Below are 26273 nucleotides of genomic sequence, written 5' to 3'. Positions count from 1 at the left end.
GGCTTGTCTTGGCTGTGTATATCACCACACTAAGTATTTAAACAGTATGCTGTAGCAGAAGCCACACAAAGTTGATCATAGGTAAACAGGAATCTTCTGAGAACCTTCAAATAGACACATTGAGATTTTATTGCCTCCTGCTTGAAGGGGCACAGTATCACTACCAAAACAAACTTATGTTACACAGACTTCATTTCTTGTTCAAAAACACACTGTAAGGGATTGTCAAACAAGCAAGATATGCTTTTTACAAAAAGATCACTTATTCAGTACAAAACAACCAAGTTTAATCAGACATTCACCCTATAAACAATTTGAATGGTAGAGTTGCAAAATTGGTTCTTGCAAAAAATTTGACAGTCCAACTGAATCAAACGGGTGGACAGTAAGAGTCAGGATTCATTAGTCCCAGACAGGATCTAATGTAGCAAGCACATAATGGTCCTCATTCCATTCCCTTAATTTTGGGATTTTTTCCCACATTCTAGAATTTAAAAAAAACAAACAAAAAAAACCAAAAAACAAACATAAAATGGGTTGCTTAGGGTTGAAAATAGATACATAAATATTGCACATGTATCCAAGCAGCATTTTTAAAATAAAGAAATCCAAATTTACAAAAATGCCACAAAAATGAGACAGTTTTATGGTAACTAGTGCAAGCATGACTGGCTGTTAAACAAAAAAAAAGGAAGTGTCTTTTTTAAAACCCTCTCTCTTCACACTAGATTTGCAGCTGCACCCTCATTTACTACCCAATTTCCTCTAATGGCACTTCCTACCAGGAGTGTCCATTTCTAACATTAATACTGTGCTTTTGCAGAGCACCCTTCGAACATGAATCTCCGGGTTTGCAAAAAGGAATAACGCTCTGTGAGACTGAGGCACAATGAAAGTTTGGAGACATGCTCAAGGTAACAGCAAGTCTGTAGCTGAGCTAGAATTAGGATTTAAGTGTCATGGTTCCTCTGCTCTAGTTCAATCTCCTTATGAGTTGAGTTTCATTGAATCCTTCCGTATGTAGGACAAAAAGGTTTAGTAATTTACATTTACCTGACTAAAATTCAGCTTACTGTTCCATTTCCAGAAAGCTCCTGTCTACATTCTGAATACATTCATTTTAGCTACCTTATTACAGTTAGCCAGTAGTCTAAAAACCTCTGCAGAGCAAAATGCATTTTGCATTAATGACAGTCACTAAGACTGTCCTTCCCTGTTTCTACTTTAGGCATGTTAAAAAAGCCCAGTACACCACCACTTAAGTCTGAGGTTAAGGGCTCTTGAATGCTTGATGCCTAAAAAAAATTATGTATGTTATACAGGCTGTTTTCTTAAGAATTCCAGTTACACGATGTTGGTGTGAAAGTCTCCTTCTGTTTGACAGGTAATACAAGATGCTTTTTCCTCAGTCAAGTTGTTCAGGGCTTTTAGCACAACATCTGGCATGTGATCAGTTACCATCTTAGGACTTATTAAGATATTGCTAAAGGCTGTTTCCTTTGACCATCTTGCAGTATATTTAACATTGGAAGAACACCACCTAAAAAGACAAATATTTCATTAAAGCCTTTACACATTTACAATATCACTTAAAGTTTGATCTTAGTGTCTATCATACAGAGAAAAATCTTTGAAATCCACATCTCTGCCTTGGAAAGATACTGGTCATATATTTAAAACCTGTGTGTGTATACTTTAATCATCAGCAAATCTTTACTGAGCTACTACTACTAACTATTTTACATTAAAAAGAAGGGGGCTTTTCAAAAATGGTTGACAGATGAGAAAGCTAACGTGAGAGCTTATCCTGTTCCCCACATTCTTTTTAGTCCAAGTTACCGATTCTGTTCTGGTGTAACACTTGTGCAGATAGAGTCTGACTGTTCATTTATATAATCAAAGGGAATTTCAGCTAATGATGAACACATTAGTAAGCGACATCAATCCATAGCTAATAATTATTTTCATATCTTCCTCATCGATATAAAACTAAACCAATATTTGCCATTTTCTGCACCAGAAACTTCTAACCGAGCCCCTTCCCTAATCTTTAGAATTTTTTTTATTTTTATTAGCTACATATCAATATCACACGAGGCTGCACATGCTAGACCAACAATTCCCAACCTTTTCAAGATGGTGACCCATTCTGACAATTCAGTAAGGCTTTGTGACCCAAGGCAATTCAAAACTGGGGTGGGGGTATGAGATTCTCCTCTGGGGGGAAAAATATAAAAAACTTGACTTGCCGCCCTTCCCCCCCCACCCCCCAATGCTTAAACCCCTCACAGCCCCAAACCACTATCAGGCTTAAATCCCAAACTGCCTTCCCACCCCCAGGCTTAAACCCCTTGCAGCTCTATGACACACCCCCACCAATCTCTCACAAGCGCCACTGCTGCCCCCCACTGCTCCTTTGCCAGGCCACCACCACCACCTCTCCCTGGCTCCCCCCAGTCCTCCTACTCTTTTCCCCCACCTGCAGTGCAGGCAGTTTCCTGCCCTGCCATGGTGAAACGGGACTCAGTGTAATTGGTTTAATGGCCAGATCCTTCCTGCCAGCTGTTAAACCACTTTAGCATGGCAGGGCAGGGACCGGGAGCCAGAGGAGTGAGTGGTGGCAGCAGCAGGAGCCGCAAATGGCTCCTTAAAGAGCTACATGTGGCTCAGAGCCAGTAACCCTTAGAAAAATCTAGTGGCCACCCATGTTTGGGTCCCGACCCATAGACTGGAAATCCCTGTGCTAGACAAAGAAGTGATATGTTATTTAGTGACTATCGCTATATTAAAGGTGCTTTGTAATAATATAGCAATACTAGATACAGTACAGCTACTACTATCTAATGCAGCTCATTACTTTGTGTCATGCTGACCTGAGGAGGAAGAATGAGGAGTTTATTAGCACAGGCTCTGGATATTAATCATCACTCAACTGGGAAACAGCCTCAGGTTATTGAAATACTGAATTTTAAGATAAAAATATTCAAAAATGGATGCGAAAGGAGAAAATGGGCTGTCACACTGCTGAAAAGGAAGTATTTTTAAAAGAGTCTGGCCTGTCCTCTCCTCCTCTGGTCAACAATGAGTCTCTCTCCTCTCAGTCACCCATCTTTGTCTCAATTTCAAAACAGAACTGGGAGGGGCAGACAGAAAGAGCAGCTTTGCAGGTCCATAAAGTTGAAAGTGAGGAAGGAGGAAACAGACTGGTCTTATTTAAAAAAAAAAAACAAAAAAAAAAAAAAAAAACCCCACACCTAACAGGGTTCCCCTTTTGGCAGTTTCATAATCCCCTTTATTTTGCTGTTTGAACATTTGTCTCCTTCCTGCTTCTATTCAAGAAAAGAAAGTGAGGCAGCAAGGCTCCTGCTGCACCAATTGGAGAATTCCAAGTACAGGAATCACAGGCAGAGAGATTGGCAAGTTCAGACTACCATTATTGTGGGAAATACAGAAATGACAGTACTACATCATTAACATGACTGCACAATGGGTGGGAGAAGCCCATTTCAGTATAATGGATGATATTACATCCTCTGACAATTACTAGGTGCTTACTCAACAACACCATAGCAGTGCATAACAAAGCAATCAGCAGCACCATCACAGCCTTGACATACTTTACTGTAGGTTTCCTACACCAAACACCTAACAGGTACCTGCTGTCCTGGTTCTTTTACTGTTTAAAGGTGTTTGTGAGAAGAACACATTCAACATAGAATGGTTTTTGATCATTACACCTGCAATGTCCCAAGACAGTAGTCAGTGGAAGCAAAAGAAAGAGGAGGTTGTTCCCAGTTTTGGGGGTAAGTGAGCAAGAAGCACTGAGTCCAAAGTAGATAAAAGAAACTGACTGCCAGAGAAGACTCGGTACTATATAGACTATGACAAAACAAAGCAGCAGAAGTAGCACTTTAAAGACTAACAAAATGATTTATTCGGCGATGAGCTTTTGTGGGACAGACCCACTTCTTCAGAGCAATTTTTTTTATTGGAAATGAAATTGCTCTGATGAAGTGGGTCTGTCCCACAAAAACTCATCACTGAATTTTTGTTGGAGTAGAGACTAACATGGCTACCTCTCTTTTACTATACAGACTATGAATTGAGAGAGAAGGCAAGAAACAATTTAGTGAAGTGTAATGCTGGTCATTTACCTTTTTGAGCTGGTTTCTTCTACAATATGAATGATTTTTCCAGGGAGATACAGATGAGGGTACCGAGGTGGAGCATTTAAAGGAGATTCATCCTCAAGGGCATTGTAAGAAGGTGATCGATGCATCATTAAACTCTCTTCAGCTAGAAGAGGCTGGGTTAGAGCATCCTGATTCCTACCATCTAACTCAGTTGGAAAGTTATCAGGATCTCCTCCAAACACTTCATACCAACATCCATGCAGGAGGATCTGGTACTGAGTTCAGAGAGAAAGAAGGAGAATATGGAATTTTGGTATTTGCTTTTAAAGTATATCATTTAATTTTAGGCACACACAGAATGCGAGGTCTCTATACCCAAGTTTCTTCACAGGAATTAGACACCCTTTTTTTTGTGGACTGAGCTGATAATTAACTGAGCAGGATCAATTCAGAGGGAAATGTCTCCGACACTTGATGATTAAAACTTTTTGTGTAGTTCTACCCAGCTTGAAGCCTTCTCCCACATCTGCAACCTCTAACTGCCTATCAGCTTTTTAAAATTTAAGTCTCCGCTGAGGGCTTCCATAGGGTTGCTAATTCTGGAAGTACACACAAATCTCATGGAAAAACCACCGGAGGATGTATGGTTTAACTCCAAGCATCAACAGAATGCAGTCTTTAATTTTTAACCCACTCCTCAAACCATAAGTCATCTTGACAACTTGTTTGAGGCCTCCAAGAGGGCCATCCTACCACCACATCCAGTGTGTAATCCTTCCCCAATGCCCACTGCTCTGAGGCTATTAATGTACCGTCTTTTCAGAACTCTGCCTGTGTTTCCTCAATGAACAGTAAAGGCTGATGGTGCAGCCAGATAAAGCCACCCCTGGAGACATGAAGGAGTCCCTGCTACTAAACTCCCACTCCCTTTTGATCCCAGAAGGCTTGAACAAAACAGTCCACTGGGCCATACCAGAGTGCTCACTCTTTGATCTCTCAATCACTCTTTCAACAGCCGCAGGGATGACCTGCTGCAACACCAGAGGCACACGGTCCCACTAGGGAGACTTTGCAGAGCTAATTCCTTCTAACCAACACAACAACAGACTATGCTGCTCTGCAGATGATCCACTGTAAAGGCTCCCTAAAAATACGGGAACTTAATTGCAGCTGGTGGTGTTTTTCTCAATACTAGGACCAAAAACTAGGCAATCCAAATATGAGATTTTTGCCTTAAAAATGACACTGAAGATAAAGATGGTTTAAACAAAGCCCCTATTTTTTGTAAGTAAGAATGGTCTACTAAAACCAATCATATTTATTTGTTCCCACGTATGTTACCTTTGGCCTGGTGCAATTGGCAACTATTCTCACTATCCTTCTCTTCAGGTCTTCCATGTTGGGCATACTTAATCTGTTTAGCATACAAAACAAAGCGAAGAAAGCTTCTCAAGCCAACTGCTGGAGAGTAACCATCTCTAAATGAAATCATGTAATTACCCATCTCAAGTCACATCCTTACCTGGCAACGAGGTCCTTTCCAACAATAACTGACACAATGAAGCATTTAGAGTAGTCTGCAAGTGATTTGCTGAAAAAATTATATAGGTATTAGATTTTACTTTCACTATGACCTATGTTATTTGTATAATATAGTAATGTGTTGAAATAAAAACTCATTTTTCTGGAACTAACCTTTTAAGACTAATTCAAGAGCAGGCTATACTGAACCCCCTTACACAGGCTAATGAGTAAGGATGGAGCAGATAACTGCTCATGGTCCCTCAATCAGAAATTTAGGATTGTACATCGAACAGGCCAAAATTCGTTAAGGGTTTTGGTTTGAAGCACCTTCAGTATTAACAGTGTATTAGTTAATAAAATCAGCATAGTATTTCAATGGCTAGTCAGGAACAATATCAGATGGAACAATTACAACTTTGCTGGAAAATTTTATTTTATAAATAAGCTATGAACATATTTCTGCCATCACCTAGTAAGGCAAATCCTACAATCAGGACAAGATACACCATTTAAATTTCCTTAATGTATTAAATTTAAAACTGCTCCAGTGTCTTATGCCAAAACAGGTGAGCTAAATCTATCTCTGAAGTTACTCCACCCTTTTGTACCAGGGATGCATTCGGACAAGTATTTCAATGATTCCTGTATCTTGTTCTTAAAAGCAAGCGTTGTGTTTACCTTAGCAATCCTCCTGGAGGAGAAAAGGCATAACATCTTAATGTTGGGAAGGAATTTCTGAGCATGATGGCCAATATGGAAGCTGTTCCACCACCTAAACTGTGACCAACTATAACTAGTTTATATTCCTACAGACACAAACAGAAGAGTCATATGGTGAGGATAAGAGAGGCTTGCTCTCACTTAGGTTTCCAATTAAACTAAACTGTTTTGTCAGAAACACTAAGTTGAACAATTTGGACTTCATTACTTACAGGAGCAATGGTGAAAGCCTGATTTAAAATGCCATCATTTATTAGCCTTCTGTAGATGTAATTTGCAGCTTGAGTTATCCCCTAGAAGACAGGGTTTTGAGTTAAACAAAAGTAGTGTTCAGTGGAAATGCAATACACAAATACACATATCCTTTTAAATGGAATCAAATGACCATTCAGTGTTCAGAGTACTGACTGCAAAAATGTGCAATAGCCACTAGTTAACTGTTTCAATACTCTATTGACATCTCTAGTGTCCCAGAACAGCAGGCAAATGACTATACTGCACATTCTTTTTTATTCTAGGGGACAGAAGAGGCAAGCAAAATACCAAGACTACAAATAAAGTTCTGCTTCTTGCATTACAAAGAACACTGCCAACAAGCCACTTAGACAGCCTATCTACTATGTCTCAAAGAACATGAATTCCATTTAAGTGAAGAAATTTAGGGTTGTTAATTTACTTTTTCCATTGACTAAATCACTTCAAATGGTTAAAAACAGCACATGCCTTATGCACAAAACCATTTTCCAAGACATCTTCAAGTGTCAGGTTTTCACAATCTGCTGACAGATCAGTGAGGATATCCTGCAAGTAAATAAGAGATACATTCCTTATGCTAAAGATAGCTATATGGGAATTTTCAAAGCCCACGATACTGCCTTTATTATAGTAATACTCCTAAGCAAACTTGGGAGTCTGCAAGTAAATGCACATGGACAAAGGAGTATGAATGTCTGTTACTTACACACACCTAGAAACCCATCCCAAATCATCATTCACAGCTACTGCATACACAAATACTCTAATTAAAGCTACTCTGAAAAAGCCAAAATGGACTTTTTTATACACCTCAGGCCATAGTAACACAAATTACCGTTGCTCTTCTCTTACCTTCACATTTAAATAGCATATAGCAGGATGGGGAACCATTTATGGGTTGGGGTCATTGACCCACAGGAAAAAAAAACAACCATCAGTTGCTGGCCACATAAAAGTGAGCAGCAAAATAAACTAAACCACCCACACCCTCTCAGTGATGTAGCCCCTGACAGATGCCTCACTCCCTCATGCTGTAAGAGCTGGGAGTGGAGACAGAGGTTCAGGACTTCCCTCAGGCCTGAGTGACCTCTTCTTGGGGCCCATGGGAAGACCAAAAATTATGGGTTCAGGGTTCAGTGGGTGGGAGGGGGATGATGGGAGCAGGACAGTGGCGGGGTGGGGGGAGGGAAGGTGCAGGAGGAAGCTGGGGGTCTGGGTGGGAATGAGTGTCTGGATAGGTAGTAGGGGCAGGAGTGGGCTAGGGTGGGGGTCTGGGTGGGAGGGAGGGTTCAGGAGGGAGCTGAGGGTCTGGGTTGGTCAGCAGTGGGGGTGGGCTCTTACCTGGCACAGTTCATCAGGGCACATTGGCTCTGCACTACCCACCACTCCCAGGCACCAGCCCCTGATGATCTCAGTGGATGTAACTGGCCAAATGGGAGTAGTTGGAGGGAAAAGCCTCCAAGGGGGTGCAACAGTGCATGCAGTGCTTCCTCCCTTGGCCACGCAGACCCTTCAGAACCAACCCAGCCCCATCTTGCCCAGCTCTGGCCTACAAGGCTCAGGGCTTTCTCCCTACCCGCTCCGCCCCGGCATTGGGCAGACAGCGCTAGTGCTTCAGCCTCATGGGGCAGCTGCAGGGTCGGAGCACCATCCCATACTCCTGGGGGTGGTGCTGGGTTCTGAGCTTCAAAGACCAGATCCAGACAAGACCCCACCATGGCGTACTGGCCCTGAGGCATGCGAGAACAGATCAGCTTACCATGTAGGCGGACTATACACTTCCCCATCTCACTGCTGACTCAACTGACTCATTGTCACTGGAGCACTATTTTGTCTGGCCACTACAGCCAAGTGCCCATCTCCTCCAAACCAGCAGGCCACACCCATCTCCAAAGCCAGTGTTACATTACAGATACGATACCTCAAAAGACAAAGTTCCTCTCACTGCAACCACAATCGCCTCCTTTTTGTGATCCAAAGCAACAAAAAATGGGATCTCAAAAATCTGAAGGGCAAAAAACGAGCTGTTTTTACAAGAACAGTAAATATTTACTTTAGTTACCTGGAAATAAATGAACAATAACATCATTAAGTTCTATTTAGGCATGAACTGTAATTGCTGGACTCAGGATGTTTTAGAATCTCTTTTATGTTATAATAAGGGTCTCTATCATTTGGGTACAAGGTTCCATGAGAACTTTTGCTATGGTTATGAAGTGTGTTGGTACAGGTTGCACCTCTCTAATCCAGAACTCTTGTTTGGCAACATCCATAATCTGGCATGATTTTAATTTTACCAGATAACGACTTATCCTCAGTGAAGCCAAGTGCCCATGGTCCCATAAAGTTTCTTTATAGGCACCAATCCATGCTCCCAGTGTTCTGTGTTCTTATTTAGCTCTAATTTATCCTCAGTGTTTTTTAAGACCCCGGTAAATCAGTTGAAGTGTTGATAATGCTGCCAAACAACAGTGACCTCCCGTGGTCTGGCAAATTCTCTCATTTGGCACTGGTCAGGTTCCCAGAGTGCTGGACATGTGATGTTCAACCAGCACCTTAAAATCTCAGTGTTTCCATAACTTATCTGTGTATTAGACCTGGGTTTATTTAATAGTTTTAAAAACATTTTGGGTTAGTTGGGCCTTGCTTTCTACAACAGTGGAGCGAGGAGAGGGAAACATCCTCTTCCTGGTTTCTAACTGAACTCAAAAAATGATTGAGAATTCCCGTGCTGACTGTTTGTCTAGATTGCTTACCTTGTTATGAAAGCTGATATGAATGAAGTCTCTGTACTGCAGCCCTGTTATTCTTAGGATGGATCCAAAGTGAAAGTTAAGACGATCATCGCCAATCATATCGGAATCTGTTGGACTGTTTCTGCAACTAAGGAAACATGGGGGGAAGTGAACTTGCCAGTTCCTGCTGTTACATTTTCTTTCAGGTAAAGAATTCAATTACATTCACAGAAGGATCTTCATTGGGAGCACACTAAGGCTACGTCTACACAACATGCTGCAGCTGGCAGGGTCATGCAAATGAGGGCACTCGACAATGCAAAGGAGGCACTAATTTACAAATTGCGTGCATCCTTTGCATACTCTCACATGATCGCTGTCCCGGCAGAGGCATCTGTTGCCACAAACAAGCCATGCAGATGAGGTTCTGTCAACCAAACCCCCCTCCTTGTCAACAGCCTCTTATCCCTCATTTTTGTGGGGGACTGTCAACAAGGGGGGTTCACCAGGGCTAACCCACACTGTCGACAAGGGGGGTTTTGGTGGACAGAACCCCATCTACATGGTTTGTTTTGTGGTGACAGAAACCTCTGCCAGGACAGCGATGATGCAAGAGTATGCATATGAGGGGCGCAATTTGTAAATTAGTGCCTCATTTGCATTGTCGAGTGTCCTCATTTGCATGACCCTGATGGCAGCAGTATGCTGTGTAGACATAGCTTAGATGTTTATGCTATAAAGACTGTACCATTCCTACAAATTCAAACAAGTGAAAGAGCAATGCCTAAAAACGTTATTTTAAACCCATATCCAAATGAAAAATTATACATTGGAAGAAAAATTCCAAGTAGGAAATTCTTGTTTTGGACCCGTAGCCGCAACTTCAACTATAAAATACATTCAATTTCTTCCAAGACTTCATTACTGTGACAGCTCAGGAGGATGATTAACTTAATGACAATTAAAGCTGAATGGAATATTCACTCCTAATGTCATAAGTAACAGTGGGGGGGTCTCAGTCAGGCTCCCTGCCTGTCTCGCCCCCACACACCACTCAAAGAAGCTGGCTGCTGGGGCCCTGTTTGTCCAAGCAGTTCTGAGTGGGGGGCAAGAAGGAAGAGGCTTTGGACGCTGTCCCTCCCCCAGCACAACCTTGCACACTCCATTGGTCAGTACTCCCCCACCCCACCCTCAGCTCAAAGCTGTTCACAAAGGCACATGGCCCTGTAGCCGGCTGCTCAGAGTGGCTTGCTGGGACACAGAAGGGGCAGGGAACCTGTTGGGTCGGAGCTACCCAGGTAAGTATCTCCATGAGAGAGCAGGCCTCTGGCACCCCTTCCTGCTCTCAACCCTCTGTCCTCCTACTCCGGCTTACCTATCCCACATAACCCAAACCCTCTGCCCCCTCTCCCACACCCATATCCTGCACCCCAACCCTTTGCCCGAGGTCACAACCCAAATCCCTGCACTCCACTCCCTTATCCCAAGCTCCCTTCTGCACCCTAGACCCTGCACCTCCTCCATTAACAACAAGGAAGACTACAGCCCTTGACCCTTCACCAAATTCTTGGAGCAGCCCTTCAAAAAATTATTGCCCCCCCTGCTCTACCCTCTTTGCAACCTTAAACTAGGGGGTCACACTCTTCATTAGGGATCTGAAATCCTGTTTAATTGGCTACCCAGATAAATGGGAGGTTTAACTGGTTAACCAATTTAACAGCGATGTGTGTGTGGCTGGGGAGGCTGCTCCAGCCTGGGAGGGGCGCCACTGGCCGGGTACTTCAGCCTATCTAGCCATCACCCCATAGCTGCTGCAGACAGGAACTGCTCTAGCTGTGCTGGTGCACCCCCACCCACAGCTGACTCGTGGGGCTGCAGCATCCCCCTGCCTGCGGTGGGCTGCTCAAGACCCTACTGGTTAACCGTAACCAGCAAGTCTCATCCAAAACAAAGAAAACAGCTTACCTCCCATTCCAAACTGGGAGTGGTATTCTGAAATTTGGTTCCCTTTTACTCAATTAGTGAAGGACAACTCTAGCAGTCAAGCTCCTTTGTACTAGGGATGTGAAAGAGCGAGTAATCTGGTAACTGAGTAAGTGCCCACATTTCTGTCAGTTACTCAGTTAACTGCCACCCCACTTCCCCCACCGGCTCTGCTGCTCTGCGTTTAAAAGGCCGAGCCAGCATGCAGGCGGGCTCAGCTTCTGTCCCCACCGTGGGGATCTGGCTCTTCCCCCTCTCACCGCCTCTGCCATTCTGCATTTCCAGCTGCCTTTGAAATGCAGAGTGGCAGGAGGGGGACAGAGGCTGGGGGCGGGGAGCTGCGAATAACAGGTAACACTAACTGATAAGCAGATGCGTATTGGTTAGTTGTGTAATCAGATACTGTCTGGTAAGGTCTCAGAGTATGCGACCCCGCTCTTATGCGGCTGACCCTGATTCATACAGTAAGGCCTCACTTTAGGCGGCTTCACAGTCGCACAACATGAAGCTGCTGGGCTCTCAGCCTGCCTAGCTTCCCACAGCTGCAGGCAGCTAAGCCTGCTAAAAGCCCCTTCCCCCTGCCTTCCCAGAGCATCCCTGGGCACCATTGGGGAAGGCTTTTAGTCTGCCTAGCTGCTCGCCCCTGCGGCCAGCCATGCGGGCTAAAGCCCCTTCCCCTGCTTCCCAGAGCAGCACCACTTGACAGCTGCGCTGGTTCACCCCATTAAACCCCCCGCTGGCTCAACCCCTCAACTCCCCTGCCCCCGTGGTCCCAGCTCACCCGCCCTGTGCGCATGGGGCTCCAGCTTCAACCCACGAGGGGCTCCAGCTCCCAGCCCCCAGCGTGCTGTGCAAGGCTCCAACCCCTCCACTAAACCACCCCACCTCAGTGCCCCACCTCCATGCAACCCCCCGCCTGGCTCAACCCCTCCCCCCACATTCCCAGCTCACATCCCCCCCTACACTTGGGGCTCTGGCTGTCAGCTACCAGCTGCATGCGCAGAGGCGCTAACCCCACTGCCAGCTCAACCCACCCCTGCCCTGGCTCAACCAGTTCAATGTCCCCCAACCCCAGCTCACACCCCACCCCCAGCATGTGGGGCTCCCAACCTCCAGCACGTGCACATGCAGGGCTCCAGCTCCAACCCCCGTAACCCACCACTGCCACAGGACAAACTCCAACCCCTGGCCAGCCTCAACCCCTGCCCCAAAGCTCCTGCTGCACAGGTCCAACCCCCCTGCCCCCACCACCCCCGCACACACCAGCTCAACTGCACCTTCCCACCTCCCTTGCAGCCCTAACCCACCCCAAGCTTAACCCCCCTGCCCCCTCCCAGGCCCCAACCCATCCCCTAAGCTCTCCCCAGCTTATGCGAAATTCAAGGTATGCGAGGGCTGCCTGGAATGCAACTCTCGGGCACCTCGAGGGATTACGGGATTGCATCCTTAAGTGACACTTGTCAGTTGATAGGAACTGACAAAACAAGACAGCTACGATTTAAAGTGATTTCTACTGATAAGAAAAACCACATAATTAAAAACAAATTATGAACTTTTAAAGCTCTTATACCAACCTACCAGACACCATTAAGCTTACAGAGTGCAGTAAACGGGTTAGTGTATATGTAGTAGGGCCATCCATAAGCAGCTGCAGCAAACTGCATGTAGTGAGCAGCATTTTCTAATTCAACATCCAAATCATCAGTCTGGAGGTGGGAGGGGGAAAAAAAAAAAGGAAAACAAAAAACAAACCATCAGATGTACACATAAGGTAATCCCAGGATAAAGAATGCAGATATTAGTGTAAAACTGAGGGCCTAGAGCTCCCCACAGACCAAATGGTCTGTGTTCATGTAAGTAAGTGAAAAAGAATAACTGAGAGGGAGGAATTCACATTTAAGCACATTTAGTTTTCTCATTCCAGAAAAAGCTTAGGGTTTGTTTGTTAACAACAAAGCTGGAGTTTTGAAAATGCTAGGAATTATTTAAAGTACTTGTGCATTAACATTACCAAGTTCATATTTTTAGATTTTGCTACGTACTGATAAACACAGTACTGAAAATTAAATGTTCATTCTAAGAGGTGTTGGGGGAGGGAAGGCCACAGATCATCCAACAGGTCATTCTTGCAAGATTTTTTTGCTTTGCATGGGACTCGCCTTCAGCTGAATTCAAAAAGAATTATCTAGTCAGCAGAGTGGACATATACCATTTCCACGGAAGAGAGTATGGCAGAAATGGTGCATCAGATGAGAAATTAAAGATGGCAAAACTTCAAAATAATTTACAACAGATTTTTCCCCAATTTAAACTATTTAAGAGATTGGTAGAAGATCCTGAAGTGAGGTGGCACTCCCGAGTGGCAAGCATTACACAGTTCCTGGTTAAGTTTCTCATCCTGTCTGGTATTCGCAACTTACTATGGTTTAAAGATACACATGCTGTGTGACCACATTTTCAGGTCTAGGCTAACAGCACTGGAATGTCACCTTATTTGATTTTGTGTATGTTTTTCATGGCAATAAAAAACCCTACAATTTTCACATATATACCTACTTCCCACTTCAAAATTTCATTGAATTTAGATATTAATATAAACAAAAACTTGACTGTGGGCTGGAATTTTTGAAATTGCCCACAGGACTCTTCTCCTAAAGCACGTGGGTGCTTCTGAAGATCCCACCCTTCTCACCCAGTTTTGCAATACATTTAAGATGTTTTGTTTTTTTGTTTTTTGTTTTTTTTAAGTTTATAAGCACTTTCCAGTCATTTTCACTTTAAGGTTCTCCTCATGTATTATTAAAATATTGCATTGTTTTGACTGAAAACATCAAAGGAGGGTTTTTTTTTTGTATTACAAAATTTTCTATTAGAATTTCAATTACAGGAAACAATGAATCTTAGATTTTGTCAAAGCTAAATATTTTTACAAAATTTGCATTTTAGTTCAATTTGACAAAACACTGCCCCTTAATAAGACGTATCATAAAGCTATTTTTGGAGCATATCTTACCGCATGGGATAGTGAGGAATGACAGAGGACTTCTTCAGGCTCTTTTGAGCAGCTTTCTACTTTATCTTGCTCTTGATGGAGCAGAATCAAGCCTGCTGCTATGTCACTAGGCACCAGATCAGTGTCCTGCCAAAGAAAATGGAAAAAATGCTTTAAAATAATCCCCCAATGTTACAGGCAATCAACTGAAAAATTTAAAAAGTGATTTTCTTTTCGAATTCTGTAGTAAATTTACTTCTGTCAGAAGGCCGGGCACACTTGTGAAACATTCATAACCCCGTTCAATGCACTCCATGCTGCATCTTTAAAAATGATCTGCAAATAAAATCCTCAAACTGCCATGTCAAAAAGAAAGTTAAAAGGGACTCCTTTAAAAGACCTATGGAACCCTACAGCTAAATATGATCTGATTGTTACTAACTGGGGTCACAAGCAACTAAGGAAAAAAAACCACCATACTTCCCACAACTACAACGTGTTTTTGGGGGTGTGCCTATGTTGTTGTTTGTGATGTGTCATTAGCAAACACTCCTTCTCTGAACCTATGGTAAACAACCTAACATTTATTTACAGATCTTTAGAAATACTGTACCTACAATCCTGACATTTAGAGCTCAGTCCTGCAAAGTAGTGAGCGCTACTGCCACAAATGAAGATGATGTGAAGTGAGGACACTCAGCACCTTGCAGGATTAGGTTCTTAGTTTGCCATGAGAGTTATTTGATCTGCAAAGAAACCACATGAGAAGGTTGGGGAGGTTTGGTAATTTTGATTTTCAAGCTGTATCATGAATAATTATAAATACTGGCAGGAGGATTCCCCTTCTATTATCCATGAGAACTGGGATTTTTAAGTTTGACTGCAATGGAAAGACAGAAAATTCAGGATGTGGACACTTCCTTTTCTGCCCTGCATAAATGAAGAGCGGGGAGAGATTACAGAGGCCAGGTCCAGAATTGGAGAAATTTTAATTCAGCTGCTCAGTATGCCTCTTCTCCAGGCTCTACCACCCTACATCCCACTGACTAGTATCAGAGGGGTAGCTGTGTTAGTCTGTGGCCGTAAAAATGAGAAACCTTATGGCACCTTATAGACTAACAGATATATTGGAGCATAAGCTTTTGTAGGCAAAGACCCGCTTCGTCAGATGCATTGGAGGGGAAATTCCAGATGCAGGTATAAATACACTGACTAGGAGGCAACTGTAAGCAGCATGCACAGACACTTTAATGAATAAGAAACTTTCCCACCAATCTAGAGTAAGAAAATCCATCCTAAGGCTACTGCTGAACTCAGCTCTCCCACACAGCAATACAGCAGCAATTAAGTCCCTGCTTAACAAATGATACACAGATCTTAAATGGTGATGAGCTTCCAACAGTACTCAAGAGTAGCTATCAACTGAATGTGAGCCAGTCGGATACAGTGCAGGGTAGGAGAGCTGCCTTTACATGCTGTGAATACTGACATTACCTCTTCATAAGCTCTATAAACTAACTTAGGCCTGACGTATACTATGGGCTGATCTATTTGCATAGCTGAAGTCGACATACTTACTTCAGCATCTTGAGCGCAGTAAGGTTGATGGGAGTGAGCTTGGAGATTTATGTAATGCAATAAATCTGATGTGATAAAATTGACAGCTGGTGGATCGACTGTGGCAGCATCAATCACCAACTTAGCATACACATACCCATAGCTAAACTGTTTGCTGTGTGCTACATTCCCTACTATGAGGAAGGGGAGGGAAAAGGTAAACTACAGAGCCTCATATCATAAGGTTAAGAAAAATCAACCTCATTTCCCTGACGAGGAAACTGCCCAAGTAGCAGAGAAAGGGAACTTCACTATCTGAACTACAGCCCTCTACATTCACTGGGAAATCTAGACTCCCAATATAGTTAAGATCCTAAGCTCAATTAATATCGTCAGGCATTCTTAGAAGAGCACAGGAAAACTCCACTGTAGTGAGGCCTTTCTTTTAGTGAAGAAAGTGAATGCGTCTCTACAAGGAAAAGACTGATGGTACCATTTTTTTTAAAAAATGCAAGCAAGAATGACGATGTTACAGGAAAGCAATTTTTGACCAAAATATTGGTGAAAAAGTGGAGGCAAATTTATTGGTGTGAGGCTATTGCCTACCTGTCTTCTTGGCAGTGAAGTGACAAGTGTATTAAAATAAAATGAACTGAGAACAGTGGTTGAGCTTGTGCATTTTCCATGTTCTAAGTTTGAAATTTGTTAGCTTGTGCAACTTTCCCATCTCTTTCCCCTTGAGGGCAATGGAACCCAAGCTAAAAGTAGGGCAGTGTGGTGTAAGTTTTCTGTTTCAGAATAGAGCTGATAGGTATCAAAAACCTGATTCTCAAGTAAATGGCACAGCTGAACTCTCGCTGACCTAAAGGCAAAAGCCACATGTGAAAATACTGAAGTACTGGGGGCTTCAGTGTTTAATTAAATGGAATGAGAAGAAAAAACAAACAAATCTTTCCATCTTACTGAGAAGTAGGCGCGGAAAAGTTCTGCAACACTTGTAAAAGCCACTCGGTGATCATCATCTTGCATAATACAACAACACAGTAACCTGATTCTTGTCTCCCAGACTCTGGTTGCTGTCTTCTTGACATTATAAAACAATTGGCCTGACTGACTGCTTTCCAAGTTGCGATTTATATCATCAGCCAGGTACAATGTCTTTTTCCCTCCAAGTGGATCAAAGACAATTAAAACTGCAACAATGGTGAAGATGATGATAACCCAGCTGCAAAACAGAAAGTGTGGGAAGAAAGGTTTGCTGAACCACATATTCTTAAAGTATCATATACAAGAGCATGCAGCTATACTTCTTATCAGATAGAAAAGAAAATACAGACGATGGCATTCCACCAGCCCACTCACTCACTGGCACTGTCGTCTTTGCACCAGGGACACCAGCCTGCTAGGAACAGGACAGACTGCCAGCTCCTTTCACATAAAACACTAAACTTCTATTGTAACCACCACTAGCTGATGACAGCTTTGAAATCAGCACCTTTAATTGTAGGAAGTTCCACTGGCCATTACCAGTCTCTCAAAGTAGGTGTGGGGAACCTGTTTTCTATCAATGTCCATTGACACACAGGGGGTGAGGGAGGGGAAATCAGTCCTAGGCCTGCAGAACTGGGTACAGGTGCGGGCTCCTGGCTTCCCTTAAGCTCCATGGTGGGACGAGAAATTAAAGGTCAGGGTGGAGGAGGGGGCTCTGGGCTGGGGCAGGTGTTGACGTGCACACTCTGACTAGCTGTGTGGTCTCTGGGTTTGGGCTGGGGCCAAGGGGTCTGCAGTGCAGAAGGGGGCTCTGGGCTGGGGCAAGGCTTCAGGAGGGAGTTGAGGGATGCAGACTCCAATCAGGCAGCACTTATGCCATGGGGCTCCCAACTAGTGGCTCAGAGGGCTAAGACAAGCTCCTTCTTGCCCTTGCCCTGTACCGCTCCCTTAAGTGGCCTGCATGTCTGGCCCTGAAATGGAAGAGGCAGACAGCTCTGTGCGGTGCATGCTGCCTGCACCTGCAAATGTCACACATTCAGCTCCCGTTGGCCATGGCTGCCAGCCATCAGGAGCTGCAGAGCTGGTGCTGAGGCTGGGGGCAGTGTGCAGAGCTTCCACAATCACCCTACACCTAAGGGCTGCAGGTACAAGCTCAGGGCTTCTGGCCCACCAGGCAAAGACTTGCTGCAGGCTGGACGAAATGAAGCAACAGGCTAGATTCAGCCCAGGGGCCATGGGTTTCTGTCCTTGTCTTAAAGCAGCTAGCCCTGCAACTATGATTCTCTTTCACCACTCCCTTCAAGTCTATCCGTTTTTATCCATTTCTTTGACCCTTCTCATTTTTACTCTTCATAGCTTTCACTCCAACCCCTGCTTTGTAAGGGATGATGTCATAAAATCTCTCAGGTAATTAAGAAAGTTCAATGAAAAAGATCAGTTTGTTCTAGTCTTAATGCATTCACTCCACATAAACAAGCTTCTTAAAGAAGCTCCAATAATTTGAAAACAGAAATATCCAATTTTGAGCCATCAGTAAAACAGTCACTGGATATTTAAAATATCTACACGAGCCCCTTTCCCTGTTGCATGCATGATACAAGCTTAGTGTTTTTTTCTGTTGGCATCTTTACCTTGCAATAACTGTCCCAAATACGGCATTTACCACAGTCCTTTCACAACGTACATCAGTGTCAGATACCCATATAGCTCCCACAACTGCCCAGATCAATTCTGGGACATAAAGAGCAAGCCGAGTATAAAGTAGTTTAGGAAGAGATTTCCTTGGCCCGGGGTTAGAAATTGTTCCTGAAATTACAGATGGAATTGATGTAAAAATTCATTTACAAATATATCTTCTGGACATAAAACACAATAAACATTGCATCCATATTTTTGTGCTATGGTGGCCAGTGTGAAAATCAAAAATATTAAAACAAAAACAAAACCAAAAAAAAAAAACCAAAAAAAAACCAACTCACTCAGATTTTACAGGGGCGTTTTTAAGAAGTGAAGCATTCAACCATAAGTGCCTTAGAAAGGACTAGTAAATGTTGTTTGCATCTATATAGTTTATAACTGGAAATATTAAAATCACTTCTACTTTCCCACCAGACTTCTTCTGTTGGTGCACACATCTCGTTTCCAAGAAGGTACATTCCAGCCTTAGCCCAGGACTTGATTCCACTCTCTAGGCAGTAAGACTACCACCATTGACTTAAATCAAGCAGTTGTACGTCCACAAGAAACCCACAACTCCACAACAGGTAAGACCTGCCTACAGTTCTTTGCTACTCTCGATTTATGCTTTGCAGTTCAAATTCAGAACTCCTTATATTTATGTCAAGCATCTTTTGCTTGTACATGTTATAGTGGCATACAACAAGTATTTCTATTTGGAGTTTCACCTTTAAAGATTTACAGGTTTATCAAGTCAATTGAATAGAAAATCAATCTCAGGGTTTAAACCACTGATTTCTGTTCACAGTCTTTTCTCAAACTCACATTAGTTACAATAAAATGTGAACACCATACAGCTTATTCTGTTAAATATAGGCTTAATAATAAGGTAGTTACACTCAGTGCATGAACACTTCCCATTCCCAGTTCACGTGGCTGTGACTGCAGTACTCCACCTTTTTGGTCAACAGAGAAAACTATATCCAGTACAATATCTAACCCAAAAATCTCTCTGGAGTTGGCTAATGCTCTAACACAATCCATTTCCTTGGATATCAATCAGGTTGTCTCTAATGCTTCCACCCACATAAGCGTGGGACACAAAATGCACACATTTGTGACCACTTTGCGGTACCACCACCGAGCCACCTTGCAGCTGTGTCTTATTTTTAGAATAAGAGGAAGAGAACGTGGGTTGTTTTCTTTTGAATGAAATTATGTTCCAGAACGACAGCTGCCCAGAGTTGAAAAACTAGAGTAATGTGAGTTACAAGAAGGGCCATTCAGCTCAATTTACACATGCTTTTTATACAGTGAGATTATCACCTACAGATGTCACTGACAAAACTTGTCACCCAAGAAAATAATAATGGCATAGTGAATTATAGTTTTCACTCTAATGTTGAAGAAAATTACAAGTGCAAGGTAGCTTAATTAACTGAACATTTATTTCATTGCCTCAGATGATGATGCATGTATCTCTGCCTAACAAACTTCTCTCCACACACTTGATCCAAGCACATAATTTAACCAAGAATGAACTATGTCACAGTTAGAACATACTTGAACTGTTTTTATTTGTGAGGAAGGGAAATAAAGAATATCAACTGACTCCAGAGATACAAGAGACTTTCTAAACTATCTAGTTCATCTTCCAGTTTCCTTACTGCACGTTTTCTTGAGCTTTCTTTACTTTAATTTTAGAGATACCAAGTAATAGGATTTCCACCATTTTCCTTTGGAAATAATTTCTCCAATGGAAAAAACAACTCACTGTTAGACTTCTCAAAGACCCTATTTTTGTTCTCCACTTCTTATCTGGTGATTCCTGTTATTTGCACAAGTTACAATAAACTCTTTCATATCCAGCAACCCCAGGACCAGGAGGTTGCTGGATATTCACATATTCTGGATAATAGAGAGGTATACCTAGCAATGCATTACACTGAAGAAAAACAAGATTAGGTATTAAGAAAACAAAAATGTATGTAGAGTACTTTATTTACCAACAGTAGTAGTGCTGTACACTGTAAACTTATACTGTATTTGCTGTGTTTATTTGTATTTACTTTCACTATACTGTACTTATGGAAAATGTAATTTAAATTTACTTATGGTTAAAATGCTAGTTATTTAAGAGTTCCAGGTATGAAAGAGTTTTAATCTTTCATCAGATCAATCCCTCCAGATACCTGAGCAACTTTAACTGTTTAGAACACGCTACCATGGTCCAATAGCTGTAGCACTAGCATAGGACCTGCAAGACTCAGGTCCAAGTCCTTGCTCCACAGTTCTTCCTGTGTGGCATCAGGCAAGTCATAGCCTCTCTGTAAAATGTGGGTAATACTTCACTAAGGTATTTAGGGGATAACTACACCAGCGATTGTGAAGTGCTAAAATACTACCTTAACGGTGGCATACAAATAGCTAAGACAGATATTAGGAGGGCCTAGCTTTTTGATAACGAGGCTCCCAGAACAGATCACAATATACAAAAGGGACCATTACTGGTATCTCTACACTCCATGTGACTACGTTCCCCTACCATATTAGTTTGCCTCTCTACCTGAAGTGGAATTATTTTCTGTTCACTATGCATAATTACTGTATTAATGAAACTCCGCATACACCCAGACTTAATGACCTTTCTGCATAATTTGTCTGCTAAAAGGAAATTTTCACTTATTCTAGTGAACTTTTTAATCTAACATGTAAAAGTGTCCTTAACTTTACAGTTAGTTTTGCCAATGCATTTTTAAGTATGCAATCCTTTAAACATCAAGAAAATAATGTGTTAAGCTGATATTCACAATAACCTCAACTCTTATACTTCACCACCTTTCCAGTACCCAGCCATCCTCACTTTCTTCTGTGCTGCCATAGGCAAGGGAACTAGTAGTGCAGGGAATGCTGCAACACCCTTAGGCTCCTGGCCACTGCTCTATGCTCCAGACTGCCAACCCCATGCGCTGGGGCTTTGTTCCTGGGATAATTTGTGGACCAATTTTCTGTAATTTTCTCTTTCCATAACGGCCTACCATAGCTGATGTACTTTTGATACGTGACACTGAATGTGGCAATATAAGGGAAAGTTTTCACATATCACTATGGACCAGATGGATACTTCAAAGCTTCTCCTGGAAAGCTATCAGAGGGGTTAAAAATGGTGCATCTTTGCAGATCACTTATTATGGAACCAATAAATAGCGGAAGGTGGAAGTAGCAGCATTGCTGAGTCTAATTTGGTAGTGAGAGGATGTTCTACAGACCCCCTATTTTGTATCCAGGAAGTGGTAAACCATTGACTTTGATTATTTAAAGCTATCAGAGTTTAATTTATTTGTATTAGTAGTATTAATGTTGATAAATAGTTACTATAAGTTTTATTACTGTCAGGGTACCCAGAATATTTGTAAAGCTGTTCTATTTTAATGTCAAATCTAAATAAAATACATAGATCCTACTACTATAAATATCACATATTGCAAACTAAAGTATTTACCTTGCATACTGATATACACGATAGCACATACAGGGCATATTATGGCAGCCAGGAGGATGAGGAGGACAAGCAGATAGCTGTGTAATAATTCCCCTCCAGCACAATTAAATTTCCCTTTGTGAACGGAGTACAAAACAAGAATTCCGATCCACCTGTAGAAAAACACTGCCATAATTTATCACACCTAAGAAGATACATACTTCACCACAAAGCTGATTTAGTCATAAAAAAAACCCATCTTCATTTAAAAATAATTCATAAAAGGGAAATATCCCACAATGAAACTCAGGGAGTGCAAAGACTCCAGCACAGTACTCTGCTGTAACCACAAGAGAGACTATAAGTTCATCAATATTTTCCTTTCTTATAGCACCTTTCATACAGATGGCTCCCCAAGCACTTCAATGATGGATGAAATTTATCAACTTAAATGATGTAGCCACATCTTGATAAAGCTTCTGATTACTATGTAGCATATTGTTAATTTAACACGGTGTGCAAAATTACATTACAGGTCTCATTCTTAATATGAAAGCTCATACTGTCAAAATATCAAGGGGGAAAAAAAATCCTCAATTTCTCTCACCTGAACAAATACTCCTAACACAAACTACTAACTCAACAGCTTCCTAGGCATACTACAAAAATCTACAAAATCTGCAGATACATTACACCTTCCTAATGAGCACAAAGAGTATGCCCAATGAGCATACAAATTAACATACATTTAAAATACAAGCCTATTATTCACATTATCCTTTGCAGAAAACTAGAAATCACCTATTAATAGTTAATCAACAGCTGATCAGTTTGGCCTTCAGCCTGCTGTCATCAGCAGGGAGGACGGATTTGGCTGAACATCTCAGCATGTTTCTATCAGTTCTCTTTTCTCTTGTACACTGTAAGCTCTTTGGGGCAAGGAACAGCTTGTACAACAGCTATCCTAATGACTTCCTGGTCCATAGCCCTACAACAGCATCAACAACAGGGCACCACAAACGTACACTGAACCTGTCCAACGTCTCCCAGCTGCAAAGCCCTCCCAACGCTGGAGGGAGCGAGGGTAGCTCTTACCAGATCACTCTGATGAAAAGTTCGAAGGCTCCAGGAAAAACAAAGTCATCGCTAGCGATAGCCCAGCGTCTCCCAAATATCACCATTCCCGGCATCTTGGGGAGGCTGCCAGCGCGGGGCCCGCCCCTCCTGCAGGAGGCAACGTAAGGTCACACACCCCTCTAACCCTCACGAAAGCAGGGAGCTGCCTCTTACCCAAACTGCCCCCCATGCCCCAGATAACTGCTCTCTACCCACGAGCTACCTAGCTGCCCCCCTTGCCTGCCCTAGGGCAGCCCCTGTTCCTGGAGGACAGTCCCCAGGCCTGGCCCCAGGCCAGCTCCACCTCAGGAGAGCTGCACCGAACCACTTCCCCGGCCTGAATGCCGGCCCTCCCGCCCCAACCGCAACGCCCAGCCTCAGCCGGGCTGCCCGCCTTCCACCCGCCTGCCTCCGAACAACCCTGCGATGCCCCCAGGCCCTCAAAACACGACGCTCCTTCTGCCGCCGCCTCTCCGCCCCCGCACCAGAAAAGCCCTAGCGCCTCTCCTCTGACAAAACGTCACCTGCCCGAAGGGGATTACGCAAAAACGGAACGCCATGACGCAAGCACGCAGCGTAAGCCCTTCGAATCGTCCCGTGCACACATTCACCCAGCCTCCTCCGCGCATGTGTACATGCGACTGCCCGTTTCAGAATGATAGGGAAGCGCACGGATTCTGGGCTTTCTCCGCCCTTCGACCGGCAACGCGCATGTGCACAAGATGGCCGCCTGGGGGTGCCACGCCCCCTCGTCGGCGCCCTTTTAGCGTGTACGCGCATGCGCGGAGCTCTATGGTGCTGACAGGAGGACGATTCCCTGTAGCTAGGTGAAGCACTTGAGACCGTCCTGTAGCCTAGGATACTGCCCCCTGGCAGACAAACCAGCTGGCAATGTTACTGTCATATGATAATACCTCACAGATAATACCTACCGTGCTATCACCGCCCCAGGGCTCACATCACTACAATTTCGCCTAGGAGCTAACCTCCATTTCCCCTGCTGCAAACCTATTCAGTGACATCTAAAAATGTAGTTAAGGCCCAAACAAGAATTTGCAGAATAAAATAGACAAGGACTCACAAAGTAATAGTAAAATAATTTAAGTACATCAGAAGCAGTAAGTCTGCTAAACAAATCGGTGGGGTCGCTGGCTGATCAAGATTTTGAAGGAGTATGCACGGGAGTATTTGTTGGCAACAGGCTTCAAGGCTGATGATCTGAGGGAGATTCCCAAGCCTCAGCCCTTCTTTTTCTGTGAAAAAAATCTAAGGCACTATCCCAGATTGAGGTGTTAGAGGTGGTTTTGGAACAAATTGAAGAAAAGCAATACGTCACCAGGACCAGATGATACTCACGCAAAAGTTCTGAAGGAACTCAAATGTGAAATTACAGTACTAACCCTAGGCTCAATCTAATTCTTGACCTTCCCCCCACCCCTCCACTCTCTGATTTGCTCACCTTGATTATCTTTTTCTGATTTGTCCTCCTTGCTTACTGTTTTTGGTTCTCCGTGCCTTAAATATTGAGTCTGTTCTGGTCTGGCTATGGTCTGAAGAAGTGGGTCTGTCCCATGATAGCTCACCTAATAAACTATTTTGCTAGTCTTTAAAGTGCTACTTGACTGCTTTTTGTTTTGATAGTGTATAGACTAGCACGGCTTCCTCTCTGTTACTAGTCTCTAACCTGTCATTTAAATCTGCTTCTGTATAAAATGCCTAGAAGAGGCACAAGAGGTAATTCCAGCAAATAGAGGCCAGGCAAAGTGACTGAAATTATAGTAAATACAGCCAGACATACAGATGAACAAAATTTGTTGTGAGAAGAGGCACCATGATTTTTGTAAAAGAAAATCATGCCTAATCAGTTAGGCTTCTTTGGTGGGGGGGGTCAACAAGCACATGGACAAGTGGGACCCAGTGGATTTAGTGTACTTAAATTTTCAGAAAGTCTTTGACAAGGCTCCTCACCAAAGGCTCAAACTAAGTAAGTTGCTATGTGTATAAACAGCCAGCTTTCAGAACAGAGAAGTAAATAGTGATATCCCCAGCTCAGTTCTGGGACCAGTCCTATTCAACATATTCATAAATGATCTACAAATGAGGGTTGATAGCGAGGTGGCAAAATTTGTAGGCGATACAGTACTGATATAAATTCCAGGAAGATTACAAAGATCTACAAAGCAGAGGCAATGCATGAGTAGCCTGAGGGGGCACACAACCCCCCCAAATGTCATGGGTGGGAGGGGCAAGGGGTCAAAGCCTCTGGGCAGCCTTAGAGACTAACGAGAGGGCCTGGTGCCTGCAGCAGGTCTCAGGCCCCCTGTATTCATCAGCCGTGGCAAGGGAAAGTGGATCAACGTGACTCCATTTCTCTAGGTCCCAGACAGCATCACTCCAGAGAGAGGTGGACTGCCCCTTGCACTCACCCATGGGAAACTGAGTGAAGCTGGGAACAAGTGGGGGAGCAGAGCCAGCTACAGCTGTGTTGCTCTGCTCCCACCACTGCCAGCGAGTGCAGGGCAACTCCTGCTGCTGGTACCAAGGCCATGCCCCACCCAGGCTCCTGGGAGGAGTTTGAATCTGTGCTAGAAAAATCACAGGCTTAACCATGTAAGATAGAAAACAGGTCTACAAAAGGTGACATACCTTAAACCAGTTCCTTCAGATTGCAAGTAAGAAATGCGTTTGTCAGTCTGAAAATTAATCATTGTATACACACAAAATCAAATGGTAACAAATTAATGTGAACTCCACAAGAAAGGAGCACACAGAAAAAGAAAAAAAAAAAGCCACTCGTTTTAACCTGTCTGAGCCAAGACAATGACTTTTGGGGGTAAGGCAAAGACTACATCAGGCTTCTTCCACTTCCATTCATGAAAGCAGGGTCTCAGCCATGCTTGGCTGAAAAAAAATTCTTGTTTTCACTATGCAGACATCTCAGTAGTATGATGTTAAGCAAAGCGCTGGCCATGAATTGAATTTTACAAGCAGGGGTATCCTTTTCCTTTGGGACTAATGGGCCTCGTAACTGTGAATATTTTAGGGATAAGTGGCTGGACATGGCAGGGAATGTTTCAAGTTTATGGTGGTTGGTGTTTGCTTGTCACTAC

General features: G+C 43.2%; 1 protein-coding gene across 2 annotated transcripts; it reads right to left on the bottom strand.

The window, feature by feature from the left end:
• Positions 1-111: 111 nt before the first annotated feature.
• DAGLB (diacylglycerol lipase beta) lies at positions 112-23781 on the bottom strand. Of its 2 annotated transcripts, XM_075010839.1 has the most exons (16): positions 23688-23781; positions 23143-23271; positions 22069-22220; positions 18521-18695; positions 16863-17124; positions 14364-14489; positions 12929-13056; positions 9389-9515; positions 8554-8637; positions 7101-7178; positions 6590-6670; positions 6336-6463; positions 5656-5724; positions 5475-5547; positions 4155-4408; positions 112-1540 (listed from the first exon to the last, which is right to left on the bottom strand). In XM_075010839.1, the coding sequence occupies exons 2-16, from the start codon at positions 23235-23237 to the stop codon at positions 1345-1347; spliced, it is 2028 nt and encodes a 675-aa protein (XP_074866940.1). In that variant the 5' UTR covers positions 23238-23271; positions 23688-23781; the 3' UTR covers positions 112-1344. The 2 variants fall into 2 exon arrangements, with proteins under 2 accessions (XP_074866940.1, XP_074866939.1); XM_075010838.1 differs by lacking the exon at positions 23688-23781 and having other exon boundaries at positions 23143-23607.
• Positions 23782-26273: the final 2492 nt, after the last annotated feature.

This window comes from Carettochelys insculpta, chromosome 16, assembly GCF_033958435.1.
Source record: "Carettochelys insculpta isolate YL-2023 chromosome 16, ASM3395843v1, whole genome shotgun sequence".
Classification (NCBI taxonomy): Eukaryota; Metazoa; Chordata; order Testudines; family Carettochelyidae; genus Carettochelys; species Carettochelys insculpta.
Note: the sequence above shows the minus strand (reverse complement) of the source record. Positions and strands in the feature narration are given on the sequence as shown.